The 22,768-nt window shown below is 37.9% G+C and overlaps 1 protein-coding gene across 3 annotated transcripts in view; it reads left to right on the forward strand.

The window, feature by feature from the left end:
• LOC127418234 (proto-oncogene DBL-like) overlaps window positions 1-22,546 on the forward strand; it is a 37,440-nt gene extending 14,894 nt beyond the window's left edge. For 2 of the 3 annotated variants that reach the window (XM_051658704.1, XM_051658705.1), the window contains 19 exons: window positions 181-372; window positions 1,438-1,609; window positions 4,061-4,143; window positions 4,274-4,356; window positions 4,470-4,536; window positions 4,648-4,763; window positions 6,043-6,112; window positions 6,233-6,325; window positions 6,446-6,538; window positions 7,038-7,163; window positions 7,234-7,455; window positions 9,225-9,317; window positions 12,920-12,998; window positions 13,093-13,156; window positions 14,942-15,042; window positions 17,356-17,468; window positions 17,576-17,688; window positions 19,786-19,889; window positions 20,846-22,546. In XM_051658704.1, the coding sequence (XP_051514664.1) occupies window positions 181-372; window positions 1,438-1,609; window positions 4,061-4,143; window positions 4,274-4,356; window positions 4,470-4,536; window positions 4,648-4,763; window positions 6,043-6,112; window positions 6,233-6,325; window positions 6,446-6,538; window positions 7,038-7,163; window positions 7,234-7,455; window positions 9,225-9,317; window positions 12,920-12,998; window positions 13,093-13,156; window positions 14,942-15,042; window positions 17,356-17,468; window positions 17,576-17,688; window positions 19,786-19,889; window positions 20,846-20,886 (2,025 nt within the window). In that variant the 3' untranslated portion in view covers window positions 20,887-22,546. Of the gene's footprint in view, window positions 1-180; window positions 373-1,437; window positions 1,610-4,060; window positions 4,144-4,273; window positions 4,357-4,469; window positions 4,537-4,647; window positions 4,764-6,042; window positions 6,113-6,232; window positions 6,326-6,445; window positions 6,539-7,037; window positions 7,164-7,233; window positions 7,456-9,224; window positions 9,318-12,919; window positions 12,999-13,092; window positions 13,157-14,941; window positions 15,043-16,928; window positions 17,085-17,355; window positions 17,471-17,575; window positions 17,689-19,785; window positions 19,890-20,845 lie in introns of those variants that run through there. The other variant, XR_007893388.1, reaches the window with a different exon arrangement.
• The last annotated feature ends 222 nt before the right edge of the window (window positions 22,547-22,768 follow it).

The following is a 22,768-nucleotide window of genomic DNA, read 5'->3' on the forward strand; positions in this document are numbered from 1 at the left end:
ACTCTGTGTATCTTTTACACCCACTCTCACTCACATTGCTTTACATTATGAAGGCTTAAAATGGGGTTTAAATAGGGTTATGGTTTTGTTTTGTATTTAGAACAACAGCCAGTATTTCGTTTTTGAGGATATTCAAGTGTTAATCTTTATGGCTTTACGCTTTCTGTTATGTGTCTTCAGGCTCAGTGCTGGTGTGATGAAGGCACTTATCTTTTGGCCAATCAGCAGGTAGATAAATTTCAGTCTAAAGAGGGTGCTCAAACAGCACTTCGAGCTATTGAGAAGTTCCAGGAGGGGACGCCACCTCTTCTCAGTGCAGGCGCTGATGTGCTGTTTCTGGAGTATGAATCTGTGCTAACTCCTTACCTACAGGTAAATACTCACAGTTTGTGACAATTTTTAAAAATGAGAGACAGATATTTTAGCCTACTGTTTTATCCTGGATATAGAAGCCTTACTAGACTTATTATTAAATACAAAATCTTACATAATTTTTATATACGTTTTTATATAGATCCACTGTCACCTTTGATTTGCTGTGGAGTTTGTAAGGGACTAAGTTTTGTAAAACTGTTTTGGAACTATATTTGTTGTGAAAAGCGCTATACAAATAAATTGAAAATTAAATTTTTAGACAATCAATTTTTTAGCAAAGTGATAGTGGCAGTGTTTTATTGGTCTTCACTGATTTTCTCTGATTGCTGAAAGGAAAAGTTCACCCAAAAATGAAAATTCTCTCATCATTTGCTCACCCTCATGCCATCCCAGATGTGTATGACTTTCTTCTGCAGAACCTAAATGAAGATTTTTAGAAGACTATTTCAGCTCTGTAGGTCTATAAAATGCAAGTGAATGGTGGACAGAACTTTGAAGCTCCAAAAATGACAAAGGCAGCATAAAAGTAATCTATAAGAATCCAGTGGTTAAATCCATATCTTCCGAAGTGATGTGATAGCTGTGGGCGAGAAACAGATCAACATTTAAGTCCTTTTTTACTATAAATCTCCATTTTCACATCCACATTCTTCTTCTTTTGTTTTTTGGTGATTCACATATCGCCACGTACTGGTCGAGGCTGGTCAAAGGTGGATATTCATAGTAAAAAAAGGACCTTAATATCAATCTGTTTCTCACCCACACCTATCATATCCCTTCGGAAGACATGGATTTAACCAGTCTTATATATTACGCTTATGCTGCCTTTATGAGCTTTTTTAGGCTTTAAAGTTCTGGCCATCAAAAACTTGATTTGTATGGACTTACAGAGCTGAAATATTCTTCTAAAACCTTAATTTGTGTTCTGCAGGAGAAAGAAAGTCATAAACATCTGGGATGGCATGAGCGTGAGTAAATGATGAGAGAATCTTCACTTTTGGGTGAACTGTTCCTTGAACATAAAATGTGACTTACAGTATGTGTGTCTTTGTTCTGCTCCAGGCTCATATTGAGAAGACATTTGAAAAGCATAGCTCTGTGCAGGCTCTGATTCAATCCAGACAGAACTGCCTGAGGAAACTGGCAGACAAACATGTGCGACCAATCCAACTGGTGGCCCCTCGACCAGAGACTCCACCACGCTCTAAATCCCCCCTCTTCTCCCCCAAACATGGTATGTGCCATTGCAAGCCTTTGAAAAAGACAACTTTAATTTTAGGTCCAATTATACTGAATATGATTCAACCATGAACATTCGCCATCTCATAAATAGTTAATACATCCTTGCAAGATTTTGTGTTACATGTTTCTCATCTGGGAAATGAAGCTATACAACATGACTCTTGTCATGTACATTCCCTGCTACGGTATGAAATGTATTAAAAAGCGTACTCTTTAATGAAGCTGTCAAGCCTCTGGATCAAAGCTTCACTTAAAGTGGACAGCTTTGTGCAAACTGCATAAAAATCTCTGAAGCCAACTGACTATCTGCATTTATGAACGAACACTGCTGCTTCCTCCTAATCAGTCCCTGCGGATAAGAAAGAATGCCTGGGGAGTTGTGCTATAGGGGTAATCTGCAATTCACATACATTAAAGATCCTTATTACCTCCAGGGACCTTCAACAAAGCTTACCTATAGTCAAATGAATGCCTTTGTGTAAACTGGAAAGCATTACTGTTTAATCTAGAATTCAAAACTTAATATACCTGGCATAATGAAAGAGAATACAGTGGAGATATAGAAACATTTCTGACACCAAGCCTTTATGCTTTTTAGTAGTTGTTGTGAGAGCGTTGGAAGCACTTTAAGATGGAGAGATCAAGGTAAAGAGTGATAGAGACACGCAGAGCTCACCTTACATAATGTGATCTTAAGCATAGCTGGGTAACAATGCATCAAAAGTAATGTGACAATCATGCAATATGAAGCAGTAAAGCTAAAACACCGGTCTGTAGTTAAAACACTGATTCTGCTGGGCTTTTGCCATTTATGGAGGATTTTATTCACTGACAGAGGACATGAACTGTTGAAGTCTTCTATATGACTGCAAAAGTTGGAGTAAACTGATGTTAGATTTTTGCATGTCTTTACTGATACCGTTTACACGAATTAATTGTGTGTAGTAGAGGACTGCAGATATAACTCTGTTTTGTATGCTAGTGACTGATCTATTTTAATGTTTTATAATGCAGACTATACATTTTTATTTCAAGGATCTTATCAATGCTTCTTATCATTATTTATTATTTGTGATGCTTGCTAAGCAATTGCTCACACTTAGGGTTGGGTTTGTACTGACATCTAACTCAAAGTATGAGCAATTAAGGTTTAAATACCTGTTAAAGTAGAGATGCTTACAATATTACTTCAACATGTAACTTGTCCTGCCCCATTTGTACATAAATTCTACCTCAAACTGTGCAACTTAAAGGGATATTTCACCCCAAAATTACATTTATCTAATCATTTACTCACCCTCATGCCATCCCAGATGTGTATGATTTTCTTTTGCAGAACACAAATTAAGATTTTTAGAAGAATATTTCAGCTCTGACACTCTAAAAAGCACATAAAGGCAGCATAAAAGTAATTCAAACGACTCCAGTGTTTTAATCCATATCTTCAGAAGTGATTTGATAGGTGTGGGTGAGAAACGGATCAATATTTGTCTTTTTTTGCTAGAAATTCTTCTCCCTGCCCAGGGGGCGATATGCATGAAGAATGTGAATCACCAAAAACACAAGAAGAATGTAAAAGTGAAAATGGAGATTGACTGTACAGGAAGAAGAATTTATAGTAAAAAAGGATCTGTTTCTCATCCACACCTATCATACCTCTTCCGAAGGCATGGATTTAACCACTGGTGTTTTATGGATTACTTTTATGCTGGCTTATGTAGTTTTTGGATCTTCAAAATTTTGGCACCCATTCACTTGCAGACCAAAAGAGCTGAGAAATAATTCTAAAAATCTTCATCTGAGATGGCATAAGGGTGAGTAAGTGATGAGAGAATTGTAATTTTTGGATGAACTCATTAATTTTCATTTATGCATTTGGCAGATGCTTTTATCCAAAGTGACTTTCAAGGCACTTATTACAGGGACAGTCCCCCAGGAGCAACCTGGAGTTAAGTGAAGGACACAATGGTGGTGGCTGTGGGGATCAAACTGGCAACCTTCTACTTACAAGTTCTGTGCTTTAACCCACTACGCCACCACCACTGAACTATTCCTTTAATACTAGGCTGTTACTTTTCAAAGTGTTCAGACTTATGATTTTCACCTAACGGATTATAAAATGGGTGAAAAAAAAAAAATCCCATAGACTTGATATTGAAGATGCTGAATGAGGGATCCAAACCAAGCAGACGGCTCTTTTTTCCACCGAGCTACCACCCAAAACACCTTGGCAACCAACCTAGCAATGCTCTAGAAACCACCCACAACATCCTAGCAACCACATAGCAACACGAATGTGTGCCACATAGCAACACTCTGACAAGTTTTGGACCAAAAAAGAACGTCACGTTAAAAAGAACGTCACATTTTTGTAAAAAGTATTTTGAAATTGATTTAGTTTGGGCTTTGTATCTTATCCAGGAACTCTCAACTTTTTAAACAGATTTTAATTCCAGTTTAAAGTTCACCTTTGACCTCCCACTGCCAGGCAAAAGAGCATCAAGGAAAAGCCCTATCTCCAGGAAGGTAAGCACCACTTTCTGTGATACTGTACATTTTTAGGATCAAAATGCAATCAATGAATGTGCATTGGGTTATTGTGTGTGTGAGAGACTGGATTATGTATTAAAGAAATCATTAAGTGTTTGTCTGTCAGATTGAAGTGATTCATGACTATCAGACACCAAGCTGTCTGCCCTACATTGTAGATGGAGAGGACGGAACTGACCTCCTTAAACGGTGAGTCTAATACATCTGTCACTTTGACTTCCCAGATTAAACTGTCTTTGCTTCTGCTTGGAATAAACAAGACATGTCTGATCCTGTGAATCTGTGTGTGTGTGACATTGCAGACATGTGATAAATGAGCTCATAGAGACAGAAAGGATCTATGTGGAGGAGTTGCTGGCAGTGCTCCTGGTAGGATGATGAGACCTTCATGGATTTTTATGTGAATCTGGCATTGAGCACAGTGTTGAGAGCTCAGGTGGTGATGGTATGGATTTGCTGTGTATTTATGTGGACTTGCAGGGCTACAGGGCTGAAATGGACAATCCGTCTCTTGCTTCTCTCCTGCCAACAAGTCTTCGCAACAAGAAAGATGTGCTGTTTGGAAACTTGCCTGATATCTTCAACTTTCATAGCAGGCAAGGCCTCACACATGCATTCACACTGTTCACAGAACTTCATGTTGATGACAGAAGGAATGTGTAAACAATAGCTGAGGACTGAAATAATATTCTGTTTCCTGTGAGATAAAGCAGCACCAAATCAGACCCAGCTGCACAGTTTTGACATTGAGACACTTTCATAAACCATTTTTCCTCTATAATTTTACATATAACTTATCTGGTTTATGCAGCTGTGTTTGATAGTGGCTTTGAAACCTGTCTTGCCTGCTGGGTCTTCATCCCTGACGAGGCAAATTGCCAAACTGGTTGACTGCAGGAAGCCGTCATGCCAATTAAAGCACTTTAATTACAGCTAAATGGCTGTTGGTCAAATAAGGATTTGATTAAGCCAATGAGAGTTCAGCTGGAAGGCAGAGCACCAACAGTGCAGGGGGCTCTGACAGACAGCTGTGTGACCTCTTAATGTGTCAGTCAATCTTACAAATTGATTACAGAGACAGAAAAAGGCATACATTTTTTAGATTGCCGAACTATTTATGCATCTAGTTTCGCACTGTAGATTTGTAGTGCATATTTCATGTAGTACATACTAGATGTGGTACATACTTGTACTGATAGGCGTTGCCCTGCCTGTGTTCCCCTGAGACTGGAATCCTAGAATTGCCCCTGATTGAACAGCATACTACATTTGTAGTGCATAGATTTTTAATGCATGCTAGATGTAGAGCATACTACATTTGTTGTGCATATTAGAAGTAGTACATACTTATTGTAGTTAATACTCGAAAATTGTAGAGTATACTCGATGTAGTGCATACTAAAGTTTGTGCAAATATCATTTATAGTGGAAACTAGATATTTTTACTGCATATTGATTTTTGTTACATTTTATATTGCATACTCAGTGTAGTTAGTACGGATTATATTAGTCCATACTATATTTGCACACTGTACAAAATGTATATATACACAAATAATTTATATTCACACACAAAAAATACATATTTCATTACATATGTTCATGCTGTATCTATAGTATTGTAAGGGATATTGGTTACTTTGAGTATGGAGGCACAAGATGGTGGGGTAAATGCTTACAATGCCGCACAGTTTTTCATGAATGCATTCATTTTAGTAAATTGGTTTATTTTGAATGTTAGTTTCAATGGAACATCTAAAATAACTTTATCAAAAGGGTAGTTTGACTGTAGTTTAACAGCTTTAAATTATGAGTAGCTTGCGGCTTGGCCAGCACTGTAGCCAAAATGTTTGACTTGTGGCTTCTGTTCTACAGTGTCTTCCTCCAGGATTTAGAGAGCTGTCTGGAGACCCCTGAGGCAGTAGGGGCATGTTTTCTGGAACGGGTGAGAAATGCAAGGCACAGTTTAAAACACCATATGAGATTAGTCTGAGGTTAGTGTTCATGCCACCCTTGCTGTATTATTACAAAACAAATCTGACATGAAATATCTGTATATTTCCAGAAAGAGAATTTCCATTTATATGAATGTTACTGTCAGAACAAACCTCGATCGGAGTCCTTATGGAGGCAGTTTTCTGATTGTTCATTTTTTCAGGTATCAAAAATACTGTACAATAATCAAAATACTGTCCTTACCTACAAAATAATTTTGCAGCACACATTTAGCTATACATCTTGAGCAATAACATGCTGGGATGTGTGTTGTTTGCCTTAGGAGTGCCAAAAGAAGCTGGAACACAAACTTGCTCTTGATTCATACCTGCTGAAACCAGTCCAGCGCCTTACAAAGTACCAGCTCCTATTAAAGGTGAGATCTAGAATACAAAAGTATACTTCAGGCACTTTTCCACCAACGGTTACCAATGCCGAACCGATCCTGGCTTGTTGACACAGTTACAGTTTCTTTTTCCATTGTGGTGCAGTGAAATCAGTATTGGAATGGACTGACTAAGCAACCACTTATGAGTCGTAATGTTACTACAGGTGTTCCACTAGGTTCTCTGTTGTGTGTACAGTTAGCTAATCATGCTGAGCGGAGAATGGTTTGTAATTGTACCATAACGAACTCAAGTGGAAATGCTACTGGAACCATTACTCAACATGCTCAGAACCTTTTTGGCCTAATGGTGGAAAAAATTTTACACACCAGTCATCTATTTTAAGCATTCTGTCATCACCTTATATAATTTTAGTCCATAAAGCCTCTGTAATCCAGACAATGGGCTGTCAGAAGTTGTCTTCTGCTCTGCAATAATGTTTTCTGTCCTGTATATCAAAGGAATTTGTGTGTGCATGTTTTCTGTCAGGAGCTTCTGAAGTACAGCTCAGGCTGTGAGAGGGTTTCTGAGCTGCAGGGGGCGCTAGCAGCCATGCTGGACCTGCTTAAATCTGTCAATGACTCAATGCACCAGATTGCCATTACTGGATATGAGGTGAGATTTTTACCAACTTAATGTACGAGTGTCCGTCTGAATATGTGTAATCAACAGCTGTATGTTGCAGGGAGATCTGGGCGATCTGGGCCGTGTGCTAATGCAGGGCTCTTTCAGCGTGTGGATTAGTTATAAAAAGGGTCCGAACCGCGTGAAGGAGCTGGCGCGCTTCAAACCCATGCAACGTCACCTGTTCCTGCATGAGCACGCACTTCTCTTCTGCAAGCGCAGGGAGGAGCATGGAGAGAATGCTGACAAGACCCCCTCCTACAGTTTTAAGCACTGTCTGAAGGTAGAGACACCACCTGCTGTGAATACATATACAGCACTGCCAGCCTCACATGTGCATGTATCCAGTGTTGGTTATCGTTACTTTTAAAAGTAACTTGTTAGAATATTGCATTAAAAAAGTAACTAATTAAGTAAATTTTTATGGAAAGTAAAGCGTTACGTTACTTTTGCATTATTTTTGCATTACTTTTTTTCTCACAGCCACTTTCTCTTCTTCTATTCTATGCATTCCATAAAAATAAACCATGCATTGCATACAAGAAACATTACAGGTCATGCTAGCTACTGTACAAAACACGTCAAAACAACATAGTAAACAAAAAGATATTTAGAAAGTCTACAATCAGTAGGTCTTCACGTTATATTTATAATAAAGAATCAATAACATGAATATGCATGATTTGTTTTTTCATCAACATGGCAGCCAATATGAATAATGAAGAATAACCACTGTCTTACCTAAAGCAGCAAAGTTCAACATCTGAACCTGCATCATAAATGTCATCATGTGCTGTGCCCATCGACAATGTCAGAATCAACATAAGATGTTTTTCAAAAGTCAGGATAAAATTCAGTGGTGAATGCCAGCCTAACATGTCCAAGGAATATGTCTGAAAATAAAATTATATTTTTCACCTTAAATCATCTCAGTGCTCCCTTGTTTTGAGTTGATCCACGGTGCGTACAGACGGCACTGATTGATCTCATACAACTTCAAATGCGCATGTTGATACAACTTAAATGGAATCGTTTTTTAATGCTACCAAATGTCATAAAATGGTTTGTTTCACGAATCCATCTACATGTTTATTGTAAAACAAAAATGTAGAATCTTTTAGATTTAGAAACGAAGACATTTTCTCTGCATACACAATCGATGTAGAACATTGCTCTGAGCCACTGATCCAGAGTCAGCTTTTCTCATCCCAATCTCCCAGTTACGGGGAGCTGTAACATGGAGCGAAAGAGTTTCACTAACAACTTTCACTTATGAGGACACATTTCTTTACTCTCAGTGTGATTGGCAAAGTTTTTGACGGCTGCACATGCAAGCTCCAGCGCACAACAAATCCACAGCTGCAAATGTTGAGTACAACCGGAATCCACAGAAACATTCAGATTTACATTCCTTTACCAGCTATATTTTTTTGTTTTTTTAAGCATAAATCTCAAGATTGTGCTCTGTTCATCACTGATAAGCATGGCTCATATGCTCTAGAACTACAATACCCATCATGCGCACACATACTTCAATTTCATTGTCTATGCATCTCTAGTAGGCAAGCCTCACACTCTATAGAGCTACAATGCCCATCATGCACTAGGTCTTCTCCCCGAAGTTTGCACACTTTTACTCCTGATTTCTCGCAATACGGGGAAAGTAGAGGTGTACAAAAGCAATGCGTTACCTAATTTAAAAAGTAACTGATATTATGGTCTAAAATAAAAAAAATATTGTGTTACTTGTTACTCAGAAAAAATTAATCTGTTTACATAATGCACGTTACTTGTAACGCGTTACCCCCAACACTGCATGCATCCGTGTATGTCAGGCTGTTTGCGCATAACAACATGACAACTGGTGGCCTACCTTGATTTAAAAATGTATTGCTACATCACAGAGCTTCTCAGATTAAAGGTAGTATGTGCAAGTTTGTGGCAGATGTATAGTAGGGGGTAATGAGCTGTATGTTTCCAGAATTGCATGTGCTTTTTTACTTCTATGAATATAAAGTGCTTTCTGTGTTTGTTTATTTTTCTTCCTGGCAGATGAGTGCAGTAGGCATTACGGAAAACGTCAAAGGAGACGTCAAGAAGTTTGAGATCTGGTACAGTGGCAGAGAGGAGGTCTATGTGATACAGGTATGAAGGTTTTAAGGAATGGTTCACCCAGAAATGAGCATTCTGTCATCATTACTCACCCTCATGTAGTTTCAGTCCTGGATGATTTTCTTTCTTCAATTGAACACAAAGGAGAGTTATTTTACGGAATGTAGAAGTTGCTTTTTTCTGTAAAATGAAAGTAAATGGGCACAAGGCACTGTCGAGCACCAACAATGACAAAACAGTACCATAAAATTAGTCCATAAGACTTCTGAATGTGAGGAACAGACCAAAAATGCAAGTCGTTATTAGCTGAAAACCTACCAAACCTAGCCCCATCTAAGTTCACTTTTTATTTATAATAATATTTACATTAAAGGAATAGTTTACCCAAAAATGAAAATTCTGTTATCATGTACTCACTGTTATGCCATGTTAGATGTGTATGACTTTCTTTCATCTGCTGAACTCAGATGAAGATTTTTAGAAGAATTTCTCAGCTGTTTTGGTCCATGCAATGTAAGTGAATGGGTGCCAAAATTGTGAAGCTCCAAAAATCACATAAATCAGCATAAAAATAATCCATAAGTGGATTAAAATAATGTCTTCTGAAGTGGTATAATAGGTTTGGGTGAGAAACAGATCAATATTTAAGTCCTTTTTTACTATAAATTCTCCTCCTTGCTCAGTCAGTCTCCACTTTAACTTTCACATTCTTCTTCTTGTGTTTTTGGTGATTCACATTCTTTATGTATACTGCCCCCTACTGGGAAGGGAGAAGAATTTATAGCAAAAAGCACTTAAATATTTGCTGAGTTCGGAATTGCATACTACCCATACTACTCTTACTACTTCTGTAATATCTATCAATGGCAGAAATTGTATGAGTAGTATGCTGCCGTGCAAAGGCAAAAGGCCGTAACTTTGTTTTTGGTCGAAAATGAGTTATTGATATTTCTGAGACTTTCAAGACCTCCTTTATCATGTGGATAAGTATCTTGAGTCAATTTCGTTGTTTTTTCGAGAAAATAATGGGTTGTCTTAACAGTAACTTCCAAAAGCCCAAGAGAAACAAAGATAGAACTCCGTAACTCTTGCAGCTCTTTGACTTTGTTTTGGAATGCTCAGATTGAGTTAGGGTACACTGCCTTTGTTTAGCTGTGCATCAAAATGAAGTTACTGTGCCGGCATGGAGTTGCTGTACTCTTCCTTTGTTTTTACATTAAAGTTTACCGCATTTAAATTACGGTGTAGCCTGTCTGTCATTGAAGCAATCTGACACACATGATACCTGAATAAAAGTGTAGTAAACAAATATTGTTGAGTGTTTTTCTATAGCGTTTAAGGGAAAATGATGATTGAGATGGCTTTGAAATGCTGACATCAAGGTCAAGGTAAGAAAGTGTGTAACACAAAAGATGCATTAGACAAACTAATTAGATAGATAGATCACAATCTACTTCATTTAGCTAGCTAGCAGCCTATAGCATAAATAGGCTACTCGGCTATCCAATGAATAGGCTACCAAACTGCTCCGTATAACAAAGCACTGTAAACAAGCAAAGACTAGATAACTTGCCAGCAATAAGTAATCGTAAATATTCTCAAAGTTTTTTTTTTTTTTCCATAATGCAGATTATTCAGTCAGTGCCAGCCTGTCAGTGCCAGCCTATCGGTGACAGCTGTCAACATCAGTGACAGTGAGTCCGGGGCTGCCCACTAGTTGCACGAGTGTGGACTCGAATGCCATGACAGCGTAGCATGTAGCATGATCACACATAAAATCAGTAGTAACAGTTTGCAATTAAATCTGTCCTACCTTTTCTAGTAACCCGATAAAATTCATGGCAGTGAACGTCATCGCAGATGTTTAATCCACAACAATCCACAAGCATTCTGATTTCTGAGCATTATTCCTACTTACTGGTGTTCACATCAATCCACAAGTCAATCTTTTAGGCTAGACTACTTTCATTCAATTCGATGTAAAAGCACTAAGGCTAACTTATGTCTTGTATCCTTTTATGTTAGTGAACACTGCAATAAATAAATTGGTTTCAAAATGGTATCCAACCACATGTATAACTTTTTGTCTGGATGTCAGTTACGGTCAGATTCAGAAAAACAATTAATATAGTCACATACTCTATATTATAGCCTTTGAGATTGGCCAGTCCAGACCACCAGTCAGAGAGCTGTGCATTGGAGCATGGTAGCTAAATTTAACCCTTGATTAACCAGCTGTGGCACTAACTTGTAGGCCTGTGGCTGTATTTATTATCTCTTATTCAATCCCATGCATTTTAAATTTGTACATGATTTGTTATATCTTTGCATTCCATTATTAATTAAATTATTATGTTTACTCATTAGAAATATGCTTATCTTGTATTTATTCATATAATTAAGTGTCATCTATCTGCAGTCAACCTGTTAGTTTTGCTGCACACCAATTGAAGATATTCTTTATCGCTATGGAGGTATTTGTTATGTCTAATGTATTAAAAATGCCATCAGAATACAACCAAAGCACAGGATAGCATTAAGTACATGGCTATAAGTAACTGTAAATTATCCAAAATAAATGCCATGATCACTAGATTTTATACAGGTGTTACTATAATGATTTTGTAAATGGTGATCAGCAACAAAATATTGATAATGTGGAAGTTTCTGCCTTTTGCCTTGGCCTGAATTCTCACTTTTTGCAGACAATACAAAGGCAGCGTACAGTAACTTCAAAATAGGGGTCAAAAGTAAAGTTTGAGCTCAAGATTTGTTTTATGTAGATAAATTTCATTACTAAAACATCTAATTGCCAGATTTTCAGTGTCCTACCTATAATACATTTGGCTGGACAACTTTAAAGTCATTTTTCTCAGTTCCACACTCTAGCGAGTTAAGGTCTTTTGCCTTTGTAGGGCATTATGGTAGTATGCAATTCCGAACTTGGCAACTGATCTGTTTCTCACCCACACCTATCATTTCACTTCTTAAGATATGGATTAAAACACTGGAGTCGTATGGATTAATTTTATGATGGCTGTATGTGCTTTTTGGAGCTTCAAAATGTTGGCACCCATTCACTTCTATTGTATGGACCAACAGAGCTGAAATATTCTTTAAAAAATCATAATTTCTGCAGAAGAAAAATTCATACACATCTGGGATGGCATGAGGGTGAGTAAATGATGAGAGAATTTTCATTTTTGGGTGAACTCTCTTTAATGTATTTGGCAAATACTTTTATCCAAAGCGACTTACAGTGCATTCAGGGCATACTGTAAATTTTTTCAGAATATTTATCAGCTTCCGTCTTTGGGAATGGAACCCCCAACCTTTGCATTGGTAGTACCATGCTCAACCACTTGAGCTACTGAAACCAGTACTTTAATTGTCTGGAATAAAAGAGCAGCTAGGACATCCAACAAAATAATAATATTTTGTTTTCCATGGATGAAAGAAAATCAAAAGGGTTTGAAACATCATTAAGGAGAGTAAATTATGACAGATTTTTTTATTTATTTTTTACTTTTTGGTGACCTATTCCATTAAAGGCATTGACAATAATTATAGTTATATACCCTTGCTATGCAAAACCTTTAGACCAGACTCATGAGGAATTTTGATACTTCTCACAGGCACCCACAGTGGAGGTGAAGATTACCTGGCTGAATGAGATCAGAAAGATCCTCACCAACCAGCAGAAGCAACTAAAAGGTCTCAACACAAATCCCATGATTGAATTTAAGTATTATGTCTCAATCGGTGTGCACTTAAAGTAATCTGCTGTTTTCTTCTCTTGTTGTTCTAGAGGAGTTGTGTCATTCTACTGCAATCTCAGAGCAAAAGCAGCTGTCTCCATCCCTTTCTGTGAGGTAAGGGTCTGCTTACACACAAAACATTAACTCTAAACTTTTCTCTTATCCCTGATTGAACCCTCATACTCAACACTCATCATGGCCACTCTCTCTCCTTGACCCTTTGGCTTAGACCATTTTTCAGAAGCTTCCAGCTATATTAGATCTTTCACAGTACACTTCCTCTCCAGAACCCTGCCCACAGATTCAATGACGACCCCGCATTTATAGCCCTGCTTTAGCAATGTGTGCATATGATGTGTACTGTAAGCCTGACACACTGTATCTCTTGTATTTGCATAAAGTGGCCGAAAATATATTTGAACATACTTAAAAATGTCTAAATGTCATTGCAATAAATTATAACTATTGCTATAGAATTTAAACCCAACAAATCTATTTTTGTGTGAAATGTTTTGTTTGAAAAGTATGTTTCTTTAAAATAAACAGCACTTGGTTTGTTTTGTAATATAATGCAAAGTGTGGCTTAAGTGTCCAAATACCTTTGGGGCCATTGTATATGGAAGCCATACACATTCAGTATATCCCATTTTAGCAAATTTAAGGTGAAAGTATAAGAAGACATTTATGATGATGATGATGATTATGGGGGATGAAGCCGCTGTGTGTGGTTGCCTGTCCTCCCGCAGGGCTGTGCGGCCTTCCCGTGGCGTTCTTAAGGGCTGCCTGCCCCGCCTGGACCTTGTGTCCCTTTCGGGAGGCGTGTGTGTGTGCCTTCGCGCTCCGAGCCCATGCCTCCCTCGCCCCTCACAGCGACAGTGACGCTCAGTGGTAAAGCAGGCTGGAGAGAGGCCTCTTCGATCTGCTCTCCATCACATACAGGGCTGCTACAGCCACACTCTAACCACCATCATTGTCCCCTCCATACATACCCCAAAATGTGAACTCGCCAGCAGTGCCCTGATCATCAATAGGACAGGCAGATGCTTTGCAACCCCATTTCTGCATCTGTTTTGCATGAAATGCAAACTAAATCGAACACCAAAATAGGGTTGGGAATCAAGAACCGTGTCTTATTCAGAACTGGTTTTATTTTTTAAGCAAATACTAGAACCAAAAGTTTTTCATGATTTATCATTCCATTGACGGTACTGGAATGTCTGCATTCTTCAACAAATGCAGATAGAACAGATAGAATTACATATACATGTAATTAAATCAATATATGCATCAGGGCCACGTTTATTTTTGTTGTTTTTATGACAATCAGCATGCATCTTTCTGTCGTTTGTGCACAAGATGAACAATAAACTTTCAAGTACATTTATAATTTTTCCTACAATTAAAAAATATTTTGTGCTATACAATAAATGAAACGTCTATGCCACCATTACAGTGGAATGATGCCTTTAGATTTGTTTTTTTGTAAGACCGGAAATGTCTTTATTTATTTTGTTATTTATTTATTAATTGTCTTTACGATTCCCATCCCACCCCTTCACCTACATCAGAGTTTGGTTTAACTCCATCATTTTGGCTGTTGAGTGGTGCTTGGAAGAAAGTTTAAGATTTAGACAGATATTGTAAAGTGGTTCTAATCTGCTTAACGTATTGAGTTGTATGAACCAATTCAGTGAATTTCAGTCCATTTCCTTATCAGCATGTCACTATGCTGTAATGGGAATCATTCGCTCTGCAGGCCTCAACTTAGACTGCCATCTGTCCATATCTACCAGCTTCTTACATGGTTTGCGCTGGGCTGATGGTTGGTTTGGCTCTTGTTTTTATGCGAAATGGTGCGTGTTTATGTACGGTACTTATTGTCCTGCTCTTGTCCCACAGCAAGCAGCAAAGAGCGTCAGTGAGCTCAGAGGGGACTGAGTCAGGACACAGTAGTCCAGACACGCTTAGTTGCTCTACCCAGCACCAGCGCAACAGACGCAGTGAGTATTACACTCACAAACAGCTGCACACATGCTACACTCACTATATCAAATTTGATGCATGCTGTTAGAATGATCCCTGACAACAACTTAAACAACAACAACAAATAAAAACTATCTAATATTTTAGCTTATTCATAGTAGCCATCCTTTGCTTGGATTACAGCTCTACTAATTCTGGGCATTCTCTCAGCCAAGAACATAAAGTATGCTGGAATGCTTTTTATACATTACTGAAGGAGTTCCTATGCATGCTGGGCACATGTAGGCTGTTTTTGCTTCACTGGTGTCAAGTCCAACTCCATTTAAAATGTTTGTTTTTTTAAGGAAATTTAGACATACTATTTATTTGTACACAATTTTCAAGCATGCAAGCATAACCCTGTAGATCAAGAGGTTTATAAGATTATGACATTTTTTTATTCAGTCAGGTATATCCAAACATTTGACTGGTAATATACATGAACATTTATCTGCTTTCACACAAACTTAAAAGGTTATTTCATCCAAAAAATGAAAATTCTCTGATCATTTTCTCACCCACATGCCATCCCAGATATGTATGACTTTCTTTTTCTGCTGAACACAAATTAATATTTTTAGAAGAATATTTTAGCTTTGTAGGTCCACACAATGCAAATGAATTGGTATCAAACTTTTGAAGCTCCAAAATGCACATAAAGGCAACATAAATGTAATCCATAAGACTCCAGTGGTAAAATCCATGTCTTCAGAAGCAATATGATAGGTGTGTTTGAGAAGCAGGTCTATATTTAAAGGTATAGTTCACGCAAAAATGAAAATTCTCTCATCATTTACTCACCCTCATGCTATCCCTGAAAAAGGAATTATATTTTGGTCTGTTTGCACCTAAAACTGATTGGATCCCTTCAGAAGACATTGATTTAACCACTGGAGTCGTATGGATTACTTTTATGCTGCCTTTATGTGATATTTGGACCCCTTAGAGTTCTGGCCACCATTTACTTGCATTGTATGGACCTACAGAGCTAAAATATTCTTCTAAAAATCTTCATTTGTGTTCTGCATAAGAAAAAAAGACCCCATTTACACCTGGTATTAAGATGCTCTTATTGTGATCTGATCACATATGGTCAGTGCTGAACAGGGTCTAAAATGGTTTGTGATCAGATCACAAAAACCACATACAGATGTGGTCAAAAACGCATTTGACCTCATCGAATTTGATGTGTAAACGCTAATCCATTCTTTATGCGTCCTGGGAGCAGCAAAGAATCTCCCCTCACCTGTCAATCAACCGCTGCACTAAAACAAGAGTTTTAACTTTGCATGTTATGAGCAGTTTAAAAATAAATAACCATCCGATCGGAAAATTTTAAACAGTGGATACAAACAGAAAAACTTCACGGATCTTCTTTAGTGAGTCTGAAATCAACATGCAGGGACTTATGAGAAGCACGAATATCTGCAGCTCAGGTTAATACAGGTAATCCACTAAAATAATGGACAATTCTGCTCAAAATTTTGTGTTTGTGCTTAGAGGAAATTTCAGACGCATCATTCCGCAATTTGTCTTTTCTGACTTTGTTGCGCTTTAATGTCATGAAGTAACACTCTGACATAGTGACTGATGTATGTCGTCATGAAATCAGACCGTCCCCTCCAAATCTGATCACAAGTGGTCACCGGAGATGCATTTAAGCGACCAGGTGACCACATGTGATCGGATCACCCGAAACGCATCTTAGTACCTGGTTTAAACAGGCTCAGTCATACACATCTGGGATGGCATGAGGGTGAGTAAATGATGAGAGAATTTTCATTTTTGGATGAACTATCCCTTTAAGTGATGAATTAGTCCTTTAAGTCCTTTTTTCCTTTAAATTCTCCTCCTTTCCCAATAGGTGGCGATACGCACAAAGAATGCTAATTGCCAAAAACAAAAGAAGAAGAATGTGAAAGGGATAGGGGAGATTGATAGTAAAAAAGGACATTAATATTGATCTGTTTCTCACCCACGCTTATCAAAGAAAGTTATACACATCTGGTATGGCATGAGGGTGAGTAAATAATGAGTGAATTAAAATTTTTGGGTGAACAAACACTTTAAGGTTGTATTCTAGTCCAGGCTGAAAGTCACACAAATACACACTTCATATTATCCAGGAAGCATGAAAGGTCATGTGATTTCCCCTCCCACATACACAATCTTTCCCTCTAAGCTGTTGCATGATGTCAGTATTAGTCAGGCTAATCAAAAGTCTTGAATTCCTGAATATACTACATTAATTAGAATTTAGGTGTTCACACTGAAATGTGTGTGTGTGGTAGGCTGGCCGGGTGCACCATATTCTGTAGATATCTGTGAAGGTCTGGACGACTGGAGTGGAGCAAACGTTCTCTCTCACCTGTCTGACACTGAAGAAGAGGACGCTGGTCATCTGGTGCGAGCAGTACATCTCACACTTACTAGGTCAAGGTACAAGGCATAGCTTGCTACCTTAAGTTAGTTGACACCTCATTTATAACCATTTTAACCTGTTTGCTTAAGGTTCCAGGCAGATACAGGGCATTTGCCGAATGGCAGAAAAACGGGCCAGATAACTTGATCGTTAAATGTGGTGATGTCATACAACTGCAGCGTGAGGAAAATGATGGCCAGTGGTGAGTGGTGTATGTGATAATGGTTTTCAGGCACAAAATGATAGCTACCAGATGGTAGGCTTTTGAACAGTATAAAAGAATATTCTAAACATGAATACTGAGTATCATAATGTCGATTACCACAGGCAATTATTTGACACATCTCTCAGTGTTTAAAAACAATGTAAAAATGTGTTTACACTAATGCACTCACAAGCCTATGGGACAGGTCTATAGCACTGAAAAACAAAATGCTTCAGAAACTGTATAAAACTGTCATACTGTTTCGAAAGTATAAACACAACACTTAAACATTACCCTTTTAGCATGCGACTGGTGTGATAGAATCTCTTACCAACATTGTTGCAATATTTTAACTCTTGTCATGATCATGTAATCCAATGCATGAATCTCAGTAACTTCCACATGATATCCACACATGGATACCAAATCAAAAGCATACTTGGAGCATGGAATTACATTGATAACACATAACCAGAAGTTCATCCACCTAGAAATAAAGGTCCCACCTCAAAAGGACAATAATAGGATAACTTCACAGTTCAAATTGTATTTTAACAGAATCATTTGTGCAAGTGTTTTAACAAAAATACAAGCTTCACATTTCTCCTTTTAAAATTATTTTCTGGGTTCAATACAAGTTAAGCTCAATCGAGAGCATTGAGAGCATGTTGATTACCACAAAAATAAATTTTGACTTGCCCCTCCTTTTCTTCAAAAGTCTGTGTTCCAGTGAGGCTCTTACAATGAAAGTGAATGGGGCCAATTTTTAAATGTTAAAATACTCACTTTTTCAAAAGTATAGCCACAAGACATGAACAATATGCATGTAAACATGATTTTAGTGTGATAAAATCACTAAATAACCTTTTGTGTGTACAATTATAGCCAAGTTTTCAACTTCGTTACCGTGACGATGTAATGTCAACAAACCCTAAAATGACTGGAAAAATTACAATTTAAACAACTTTACAGCTCAAATAATACATGAGTTTTAACAGAAGAATTAATGTAAGTGCTTTAATAAAATTATACACTTCAAATTTCTGCCTTTTAAACCCTCCAAAAACTGGCCCCATTCACTTCCATTGTAAGTGCCTCACTTTAACCTCCATTTTTTTTTTTATATAAAGAAAAGGAGGGACGAATCTAAATAAATTTTTGTGGTAATCAACATTATGCCACAAATGCTGTGGATTGAGCTTAATTTGTATTGAACCCAGAATATTCCTTACAATTACACTTTTCCTTTCTTTCAAACAACAGGAGGACAAATCAGAATTATGCTGTGTGGTAATTGACAGCATTCAACAGATGCTTAAAGGGATAGTTCATCCAAAAATGAACATTCTCTCATCATTTACTCACCCTCATTCCACTCCAGAAGTGTATGACTTTCTTTCTTCTGCTAAACACAAAGACTTTTAGAAGAATATTTCAGCTCTTTTGGTCCTCACAATGCAAGTGAATGGATACCAACATTTTAAAGCTCCAAAAAGCACATAATAAATGCAGTATAAAAGTAATCCATATGACTCCAGTGGTTAAATCCATATCTTCAGTAGTGATATGATATAATATTTAAGTTATTTTTTACTATAAAATCTTCTCCCTTCCCAGTAGGTGGCGATATGCACTAAGAATGCGAATCGCCAAAAACACAAGAAGAAGAAGGTGAAAGTGGAGATCTATGGTAAAAAAGGACTTAAATATTGATCTGTTTCTCACCAACACATATCACTCCTGAAGATATAGATTTAACTACTGGAGTCATGGATTACTTTTATGCTGCCTTTATGTGCTTTTTGGAGCTTCAAAGTTTTAGCCACCATTCACTTGCATTGTGAGGACCTACAGAGCTGAGATACTCTACTAAAAATCTTTGTTTGTGTTCAGTAGAAGAAAGTCATACACATCTGGAATGGCATGAGGGTGAGTAAATAACGAGATAATTTTTTGGAGGGCTTGACTATTCCTTAAGTCGATGGAGCTTAAGTTGAATATTTCAACAAGGAGCTTGATTCAGCAAACTAAATTTAGACTTAAGACATTAGATTTTGATTTGGAGTGAATCAGTTAAGTTGTATACCCTCACAGGCTGGTAAAGAATCTGAGTCGCAGACAGGAAGGCCGAATCCCAACCGCCAACCTCCAAGGCATCCTGGGAGACAGCAAAAAGAATCAGTCCACCTGGCTAGGAGGTGAGAGATCTCTTTGGCATCCACTGCCCAATGAGATGAAAGAACTGAGATGGCTTGTTTACACCGATCAGCCACAACATTAAAACCACCTGCCTAATATTGGGTAGGTCCCCCTCCTGCCGCCAAAACAGCGCCAACCCATTCTGAGATGCTGTTCTTCTCACCACAATTGTACAGAGCGGTTATCTGAGTTACCGTATACCTTCTCAGTTCGACCCAGTCTGGCCATTCTCTGTTGACCTCTCTCGTCAACATGGCATTTCTGTCCACAGAACTACCCCTCACTGGATGTTTTTTTGTTTTTGGCACCATTTGGAGTAAATTCTAGAGACTGTTTTACGTGAAAATTCCAGGAGATCAGAAATTATAGAAATAATCAAACCAGCCCATCTGGCACCAACAATCATGCCATGGTCCAAATCACTGAGATCACATTTTTCCCCATTCTGATGGTTGATGTGAACATTAACTGAAGCTCCTGACCTGTATCTGGATGATTTTATGCACTGCACTGCTGCCACATGATTGGCTGATTAGATAATTGCATAGATGTTTGTTGGTGCCAGATGGGCTGGTTTGAGTATTTCTGTAACTGCTGATCTCCTGGGATTTTCACACACAACAGTCTCTAGAACTGACAAAACAAAAAACATCCAGTGAGCGACAGTTCTGTGGACGGAAACGCCATGTTGATGAGAAAGATCAACGGAGAATGGCCAGACTGGTTCGAACTGACAAAGTCTACGGTAACTCAGATAACCACTCTGTACAATTGTGGTGAGAAGAATAACATCTCAGAATGCTATTCTGAGATGCGGGTTGGCGCTGTTTTGGCGGCACGAGGGGGACCTACACAATATTAGGCTGGTGGTTTTAATGTTGTGACTGATCGGTGTATGTACAGCATATTAACTGTAATTTGTTGTGTTTAATCCATGTTCTGATCTTCTCTGCAGACCCAGGCAATCGAAAAGCACGGAAGCTGAGCTCACCATAAAGGAAGTACCCAGTGGTGCCCTGGACCTACACAAAACACATGGTGGCTCAGTGACTGCATACTTGTGTGATTCTTGGATTTAGATCTGGCCAGCAGACCGCACACCTTGCTTTCCAAAGCAGGACAACATTCTAAATATATCAGTGTTCTTCCAGAGTTCTTGTACTGGTCCTCACTGACAGATGCTACCCAAATGCAACACAAGTTGTTTTTAACCCTTCAAACTTGAGGACAGCAATCTTACAAGTTATGTCCACCATCTCAATGAGTGCTCTTGAAGATTTGCCCTCTGAACTCACACTTCAGTCCTCCCAACTTGAAGCCTAGAAAAAAAAATTACATTTCTGAGAATGTCCCAATAGACTTCACTGTTCTTTTTAATGAATCAAGGCCAATGAAAAATCACTTGGTACTGTTTGTAATGGATTTCTAAATTTTTTAATTCACTCCTGAACAACTGAGTGCGTTTGTGCTGTTATTTATTTTGTACTGTTTTTGTAATTGTATTTATTCTCATCGAATGGAGAAACAGCTCTCTGAAGTGCCCTGGGATGCCAAACCATGCAGTGCCATAATTGTTTACCAATACTTGGGCTTTCAACTTAATTTAATGCAGATTTTGTTCAGCAGTATTTGAGTGCACTAGTTTCTTATTACCTCAAAAATTATTCTCTAAAAGCACTTTATTCAGGTCACATGACATTTGTTGTGGCCTTTTGCATCTTTCCAGTTTTAAACCAGTTGAATTTTGCATGCCGTTAAATCTTACCTTTCTTCAATTGATCATGCAGAATGATGCAGAATCTGATTGCAAATAAAACTGAATACTGATTGAGTCATAAGGGATTAAACAGGAACCATTTTCAGTGTTGTTCACACTAGCATATTTGTGTTTTTATTGTCACAGTCGTGCTGCATGAGCAGCTGCAAAACCATGTTAATGGAGGTTTCTTATTAAGGGAGATCATACAGCAAACATTAAATATACCCACTGTTTTGAATGTTAAATTAAATATTAATTGCAGGCTAATATGAATTTACTACATAAAATCAAGCCTTCGGTTGAAGGAAGTGTAGGTCTCTGCAGAACAGTAATAGGTGTTTCCAAACCAGGATGGGCGTTTCTAAACTAACCAAGAAAAGTAGGGAATCTCAATGGTTTGAAAATGCCCACTGATTGGAAAAAGCCAATTTTTTGTTCTGCAGAGATTTAAGTCTTGGTTGGAGGGCTGACTTTGATATACCAGCGTTTGAAGTGGAAATGAGCTGTGCATACCAGCAGGGGACGCTCCATATCTCTTATGGTATTAATTCATTATTTCTTTGCTATCAAGTGTGTGAGCGTTAAGCTTCAGCCAGCCACCAAAAATAATGTCTCATACATATTAAAATGTAAAATACACTACGACTGATTATACCTTAATATAACCTGTGCTGTTTTTTACCTGGACCATATGTACTGTCAGCTTTGCATATTAATAATGGCTTCTTCATGTTAATGTATCTAAAGGAAATTAATTGTGGGTTTTTATTTTTATTTATTTTATTTTTTATTTTTTTTGTGCTGGCATTTAAATTATCCCTATGATGGAATGTACACCTATTGACTATATTGAAACTGTAACAATGTTGTATGTTTAAATTTGTACAGCCTATTGAAATGATGAAATACAATTTTATTAAGAAATAGCTCACCCTACATTCTCTACTACAATTTTGGGATGCTAAAAGTCACAGGCACATACAACATAACCAGCAATTCTACTGGTGAGTATCCAGAAACTCTCTCTAAATGATGGTAGAGCCAATGAACCTGAATGACTCCACTGCTGCCACAGTGCTGTTCAGGAGGGTGATGATGGTGGTGGGAGGGGGGGGAATT

This window comes from Myxocyprinus asiaticus, chromosome 27, assembly GCF_019703515.2.
Source record: "Myxocyprinus asiaticus isolate MX2 ecotype Aquarium Trade chromosome 27, UBuf_Myxa_2, whole genome shotgun sequence".
Classification (NCBI taxonomy): domain Eukaryota; kingdom Metazoa; phylum Chordata; class Actinopteri; order Cypriniformes; family Catostomidae; genus Myxocyprinus; species Myxocyprinus asiaticus.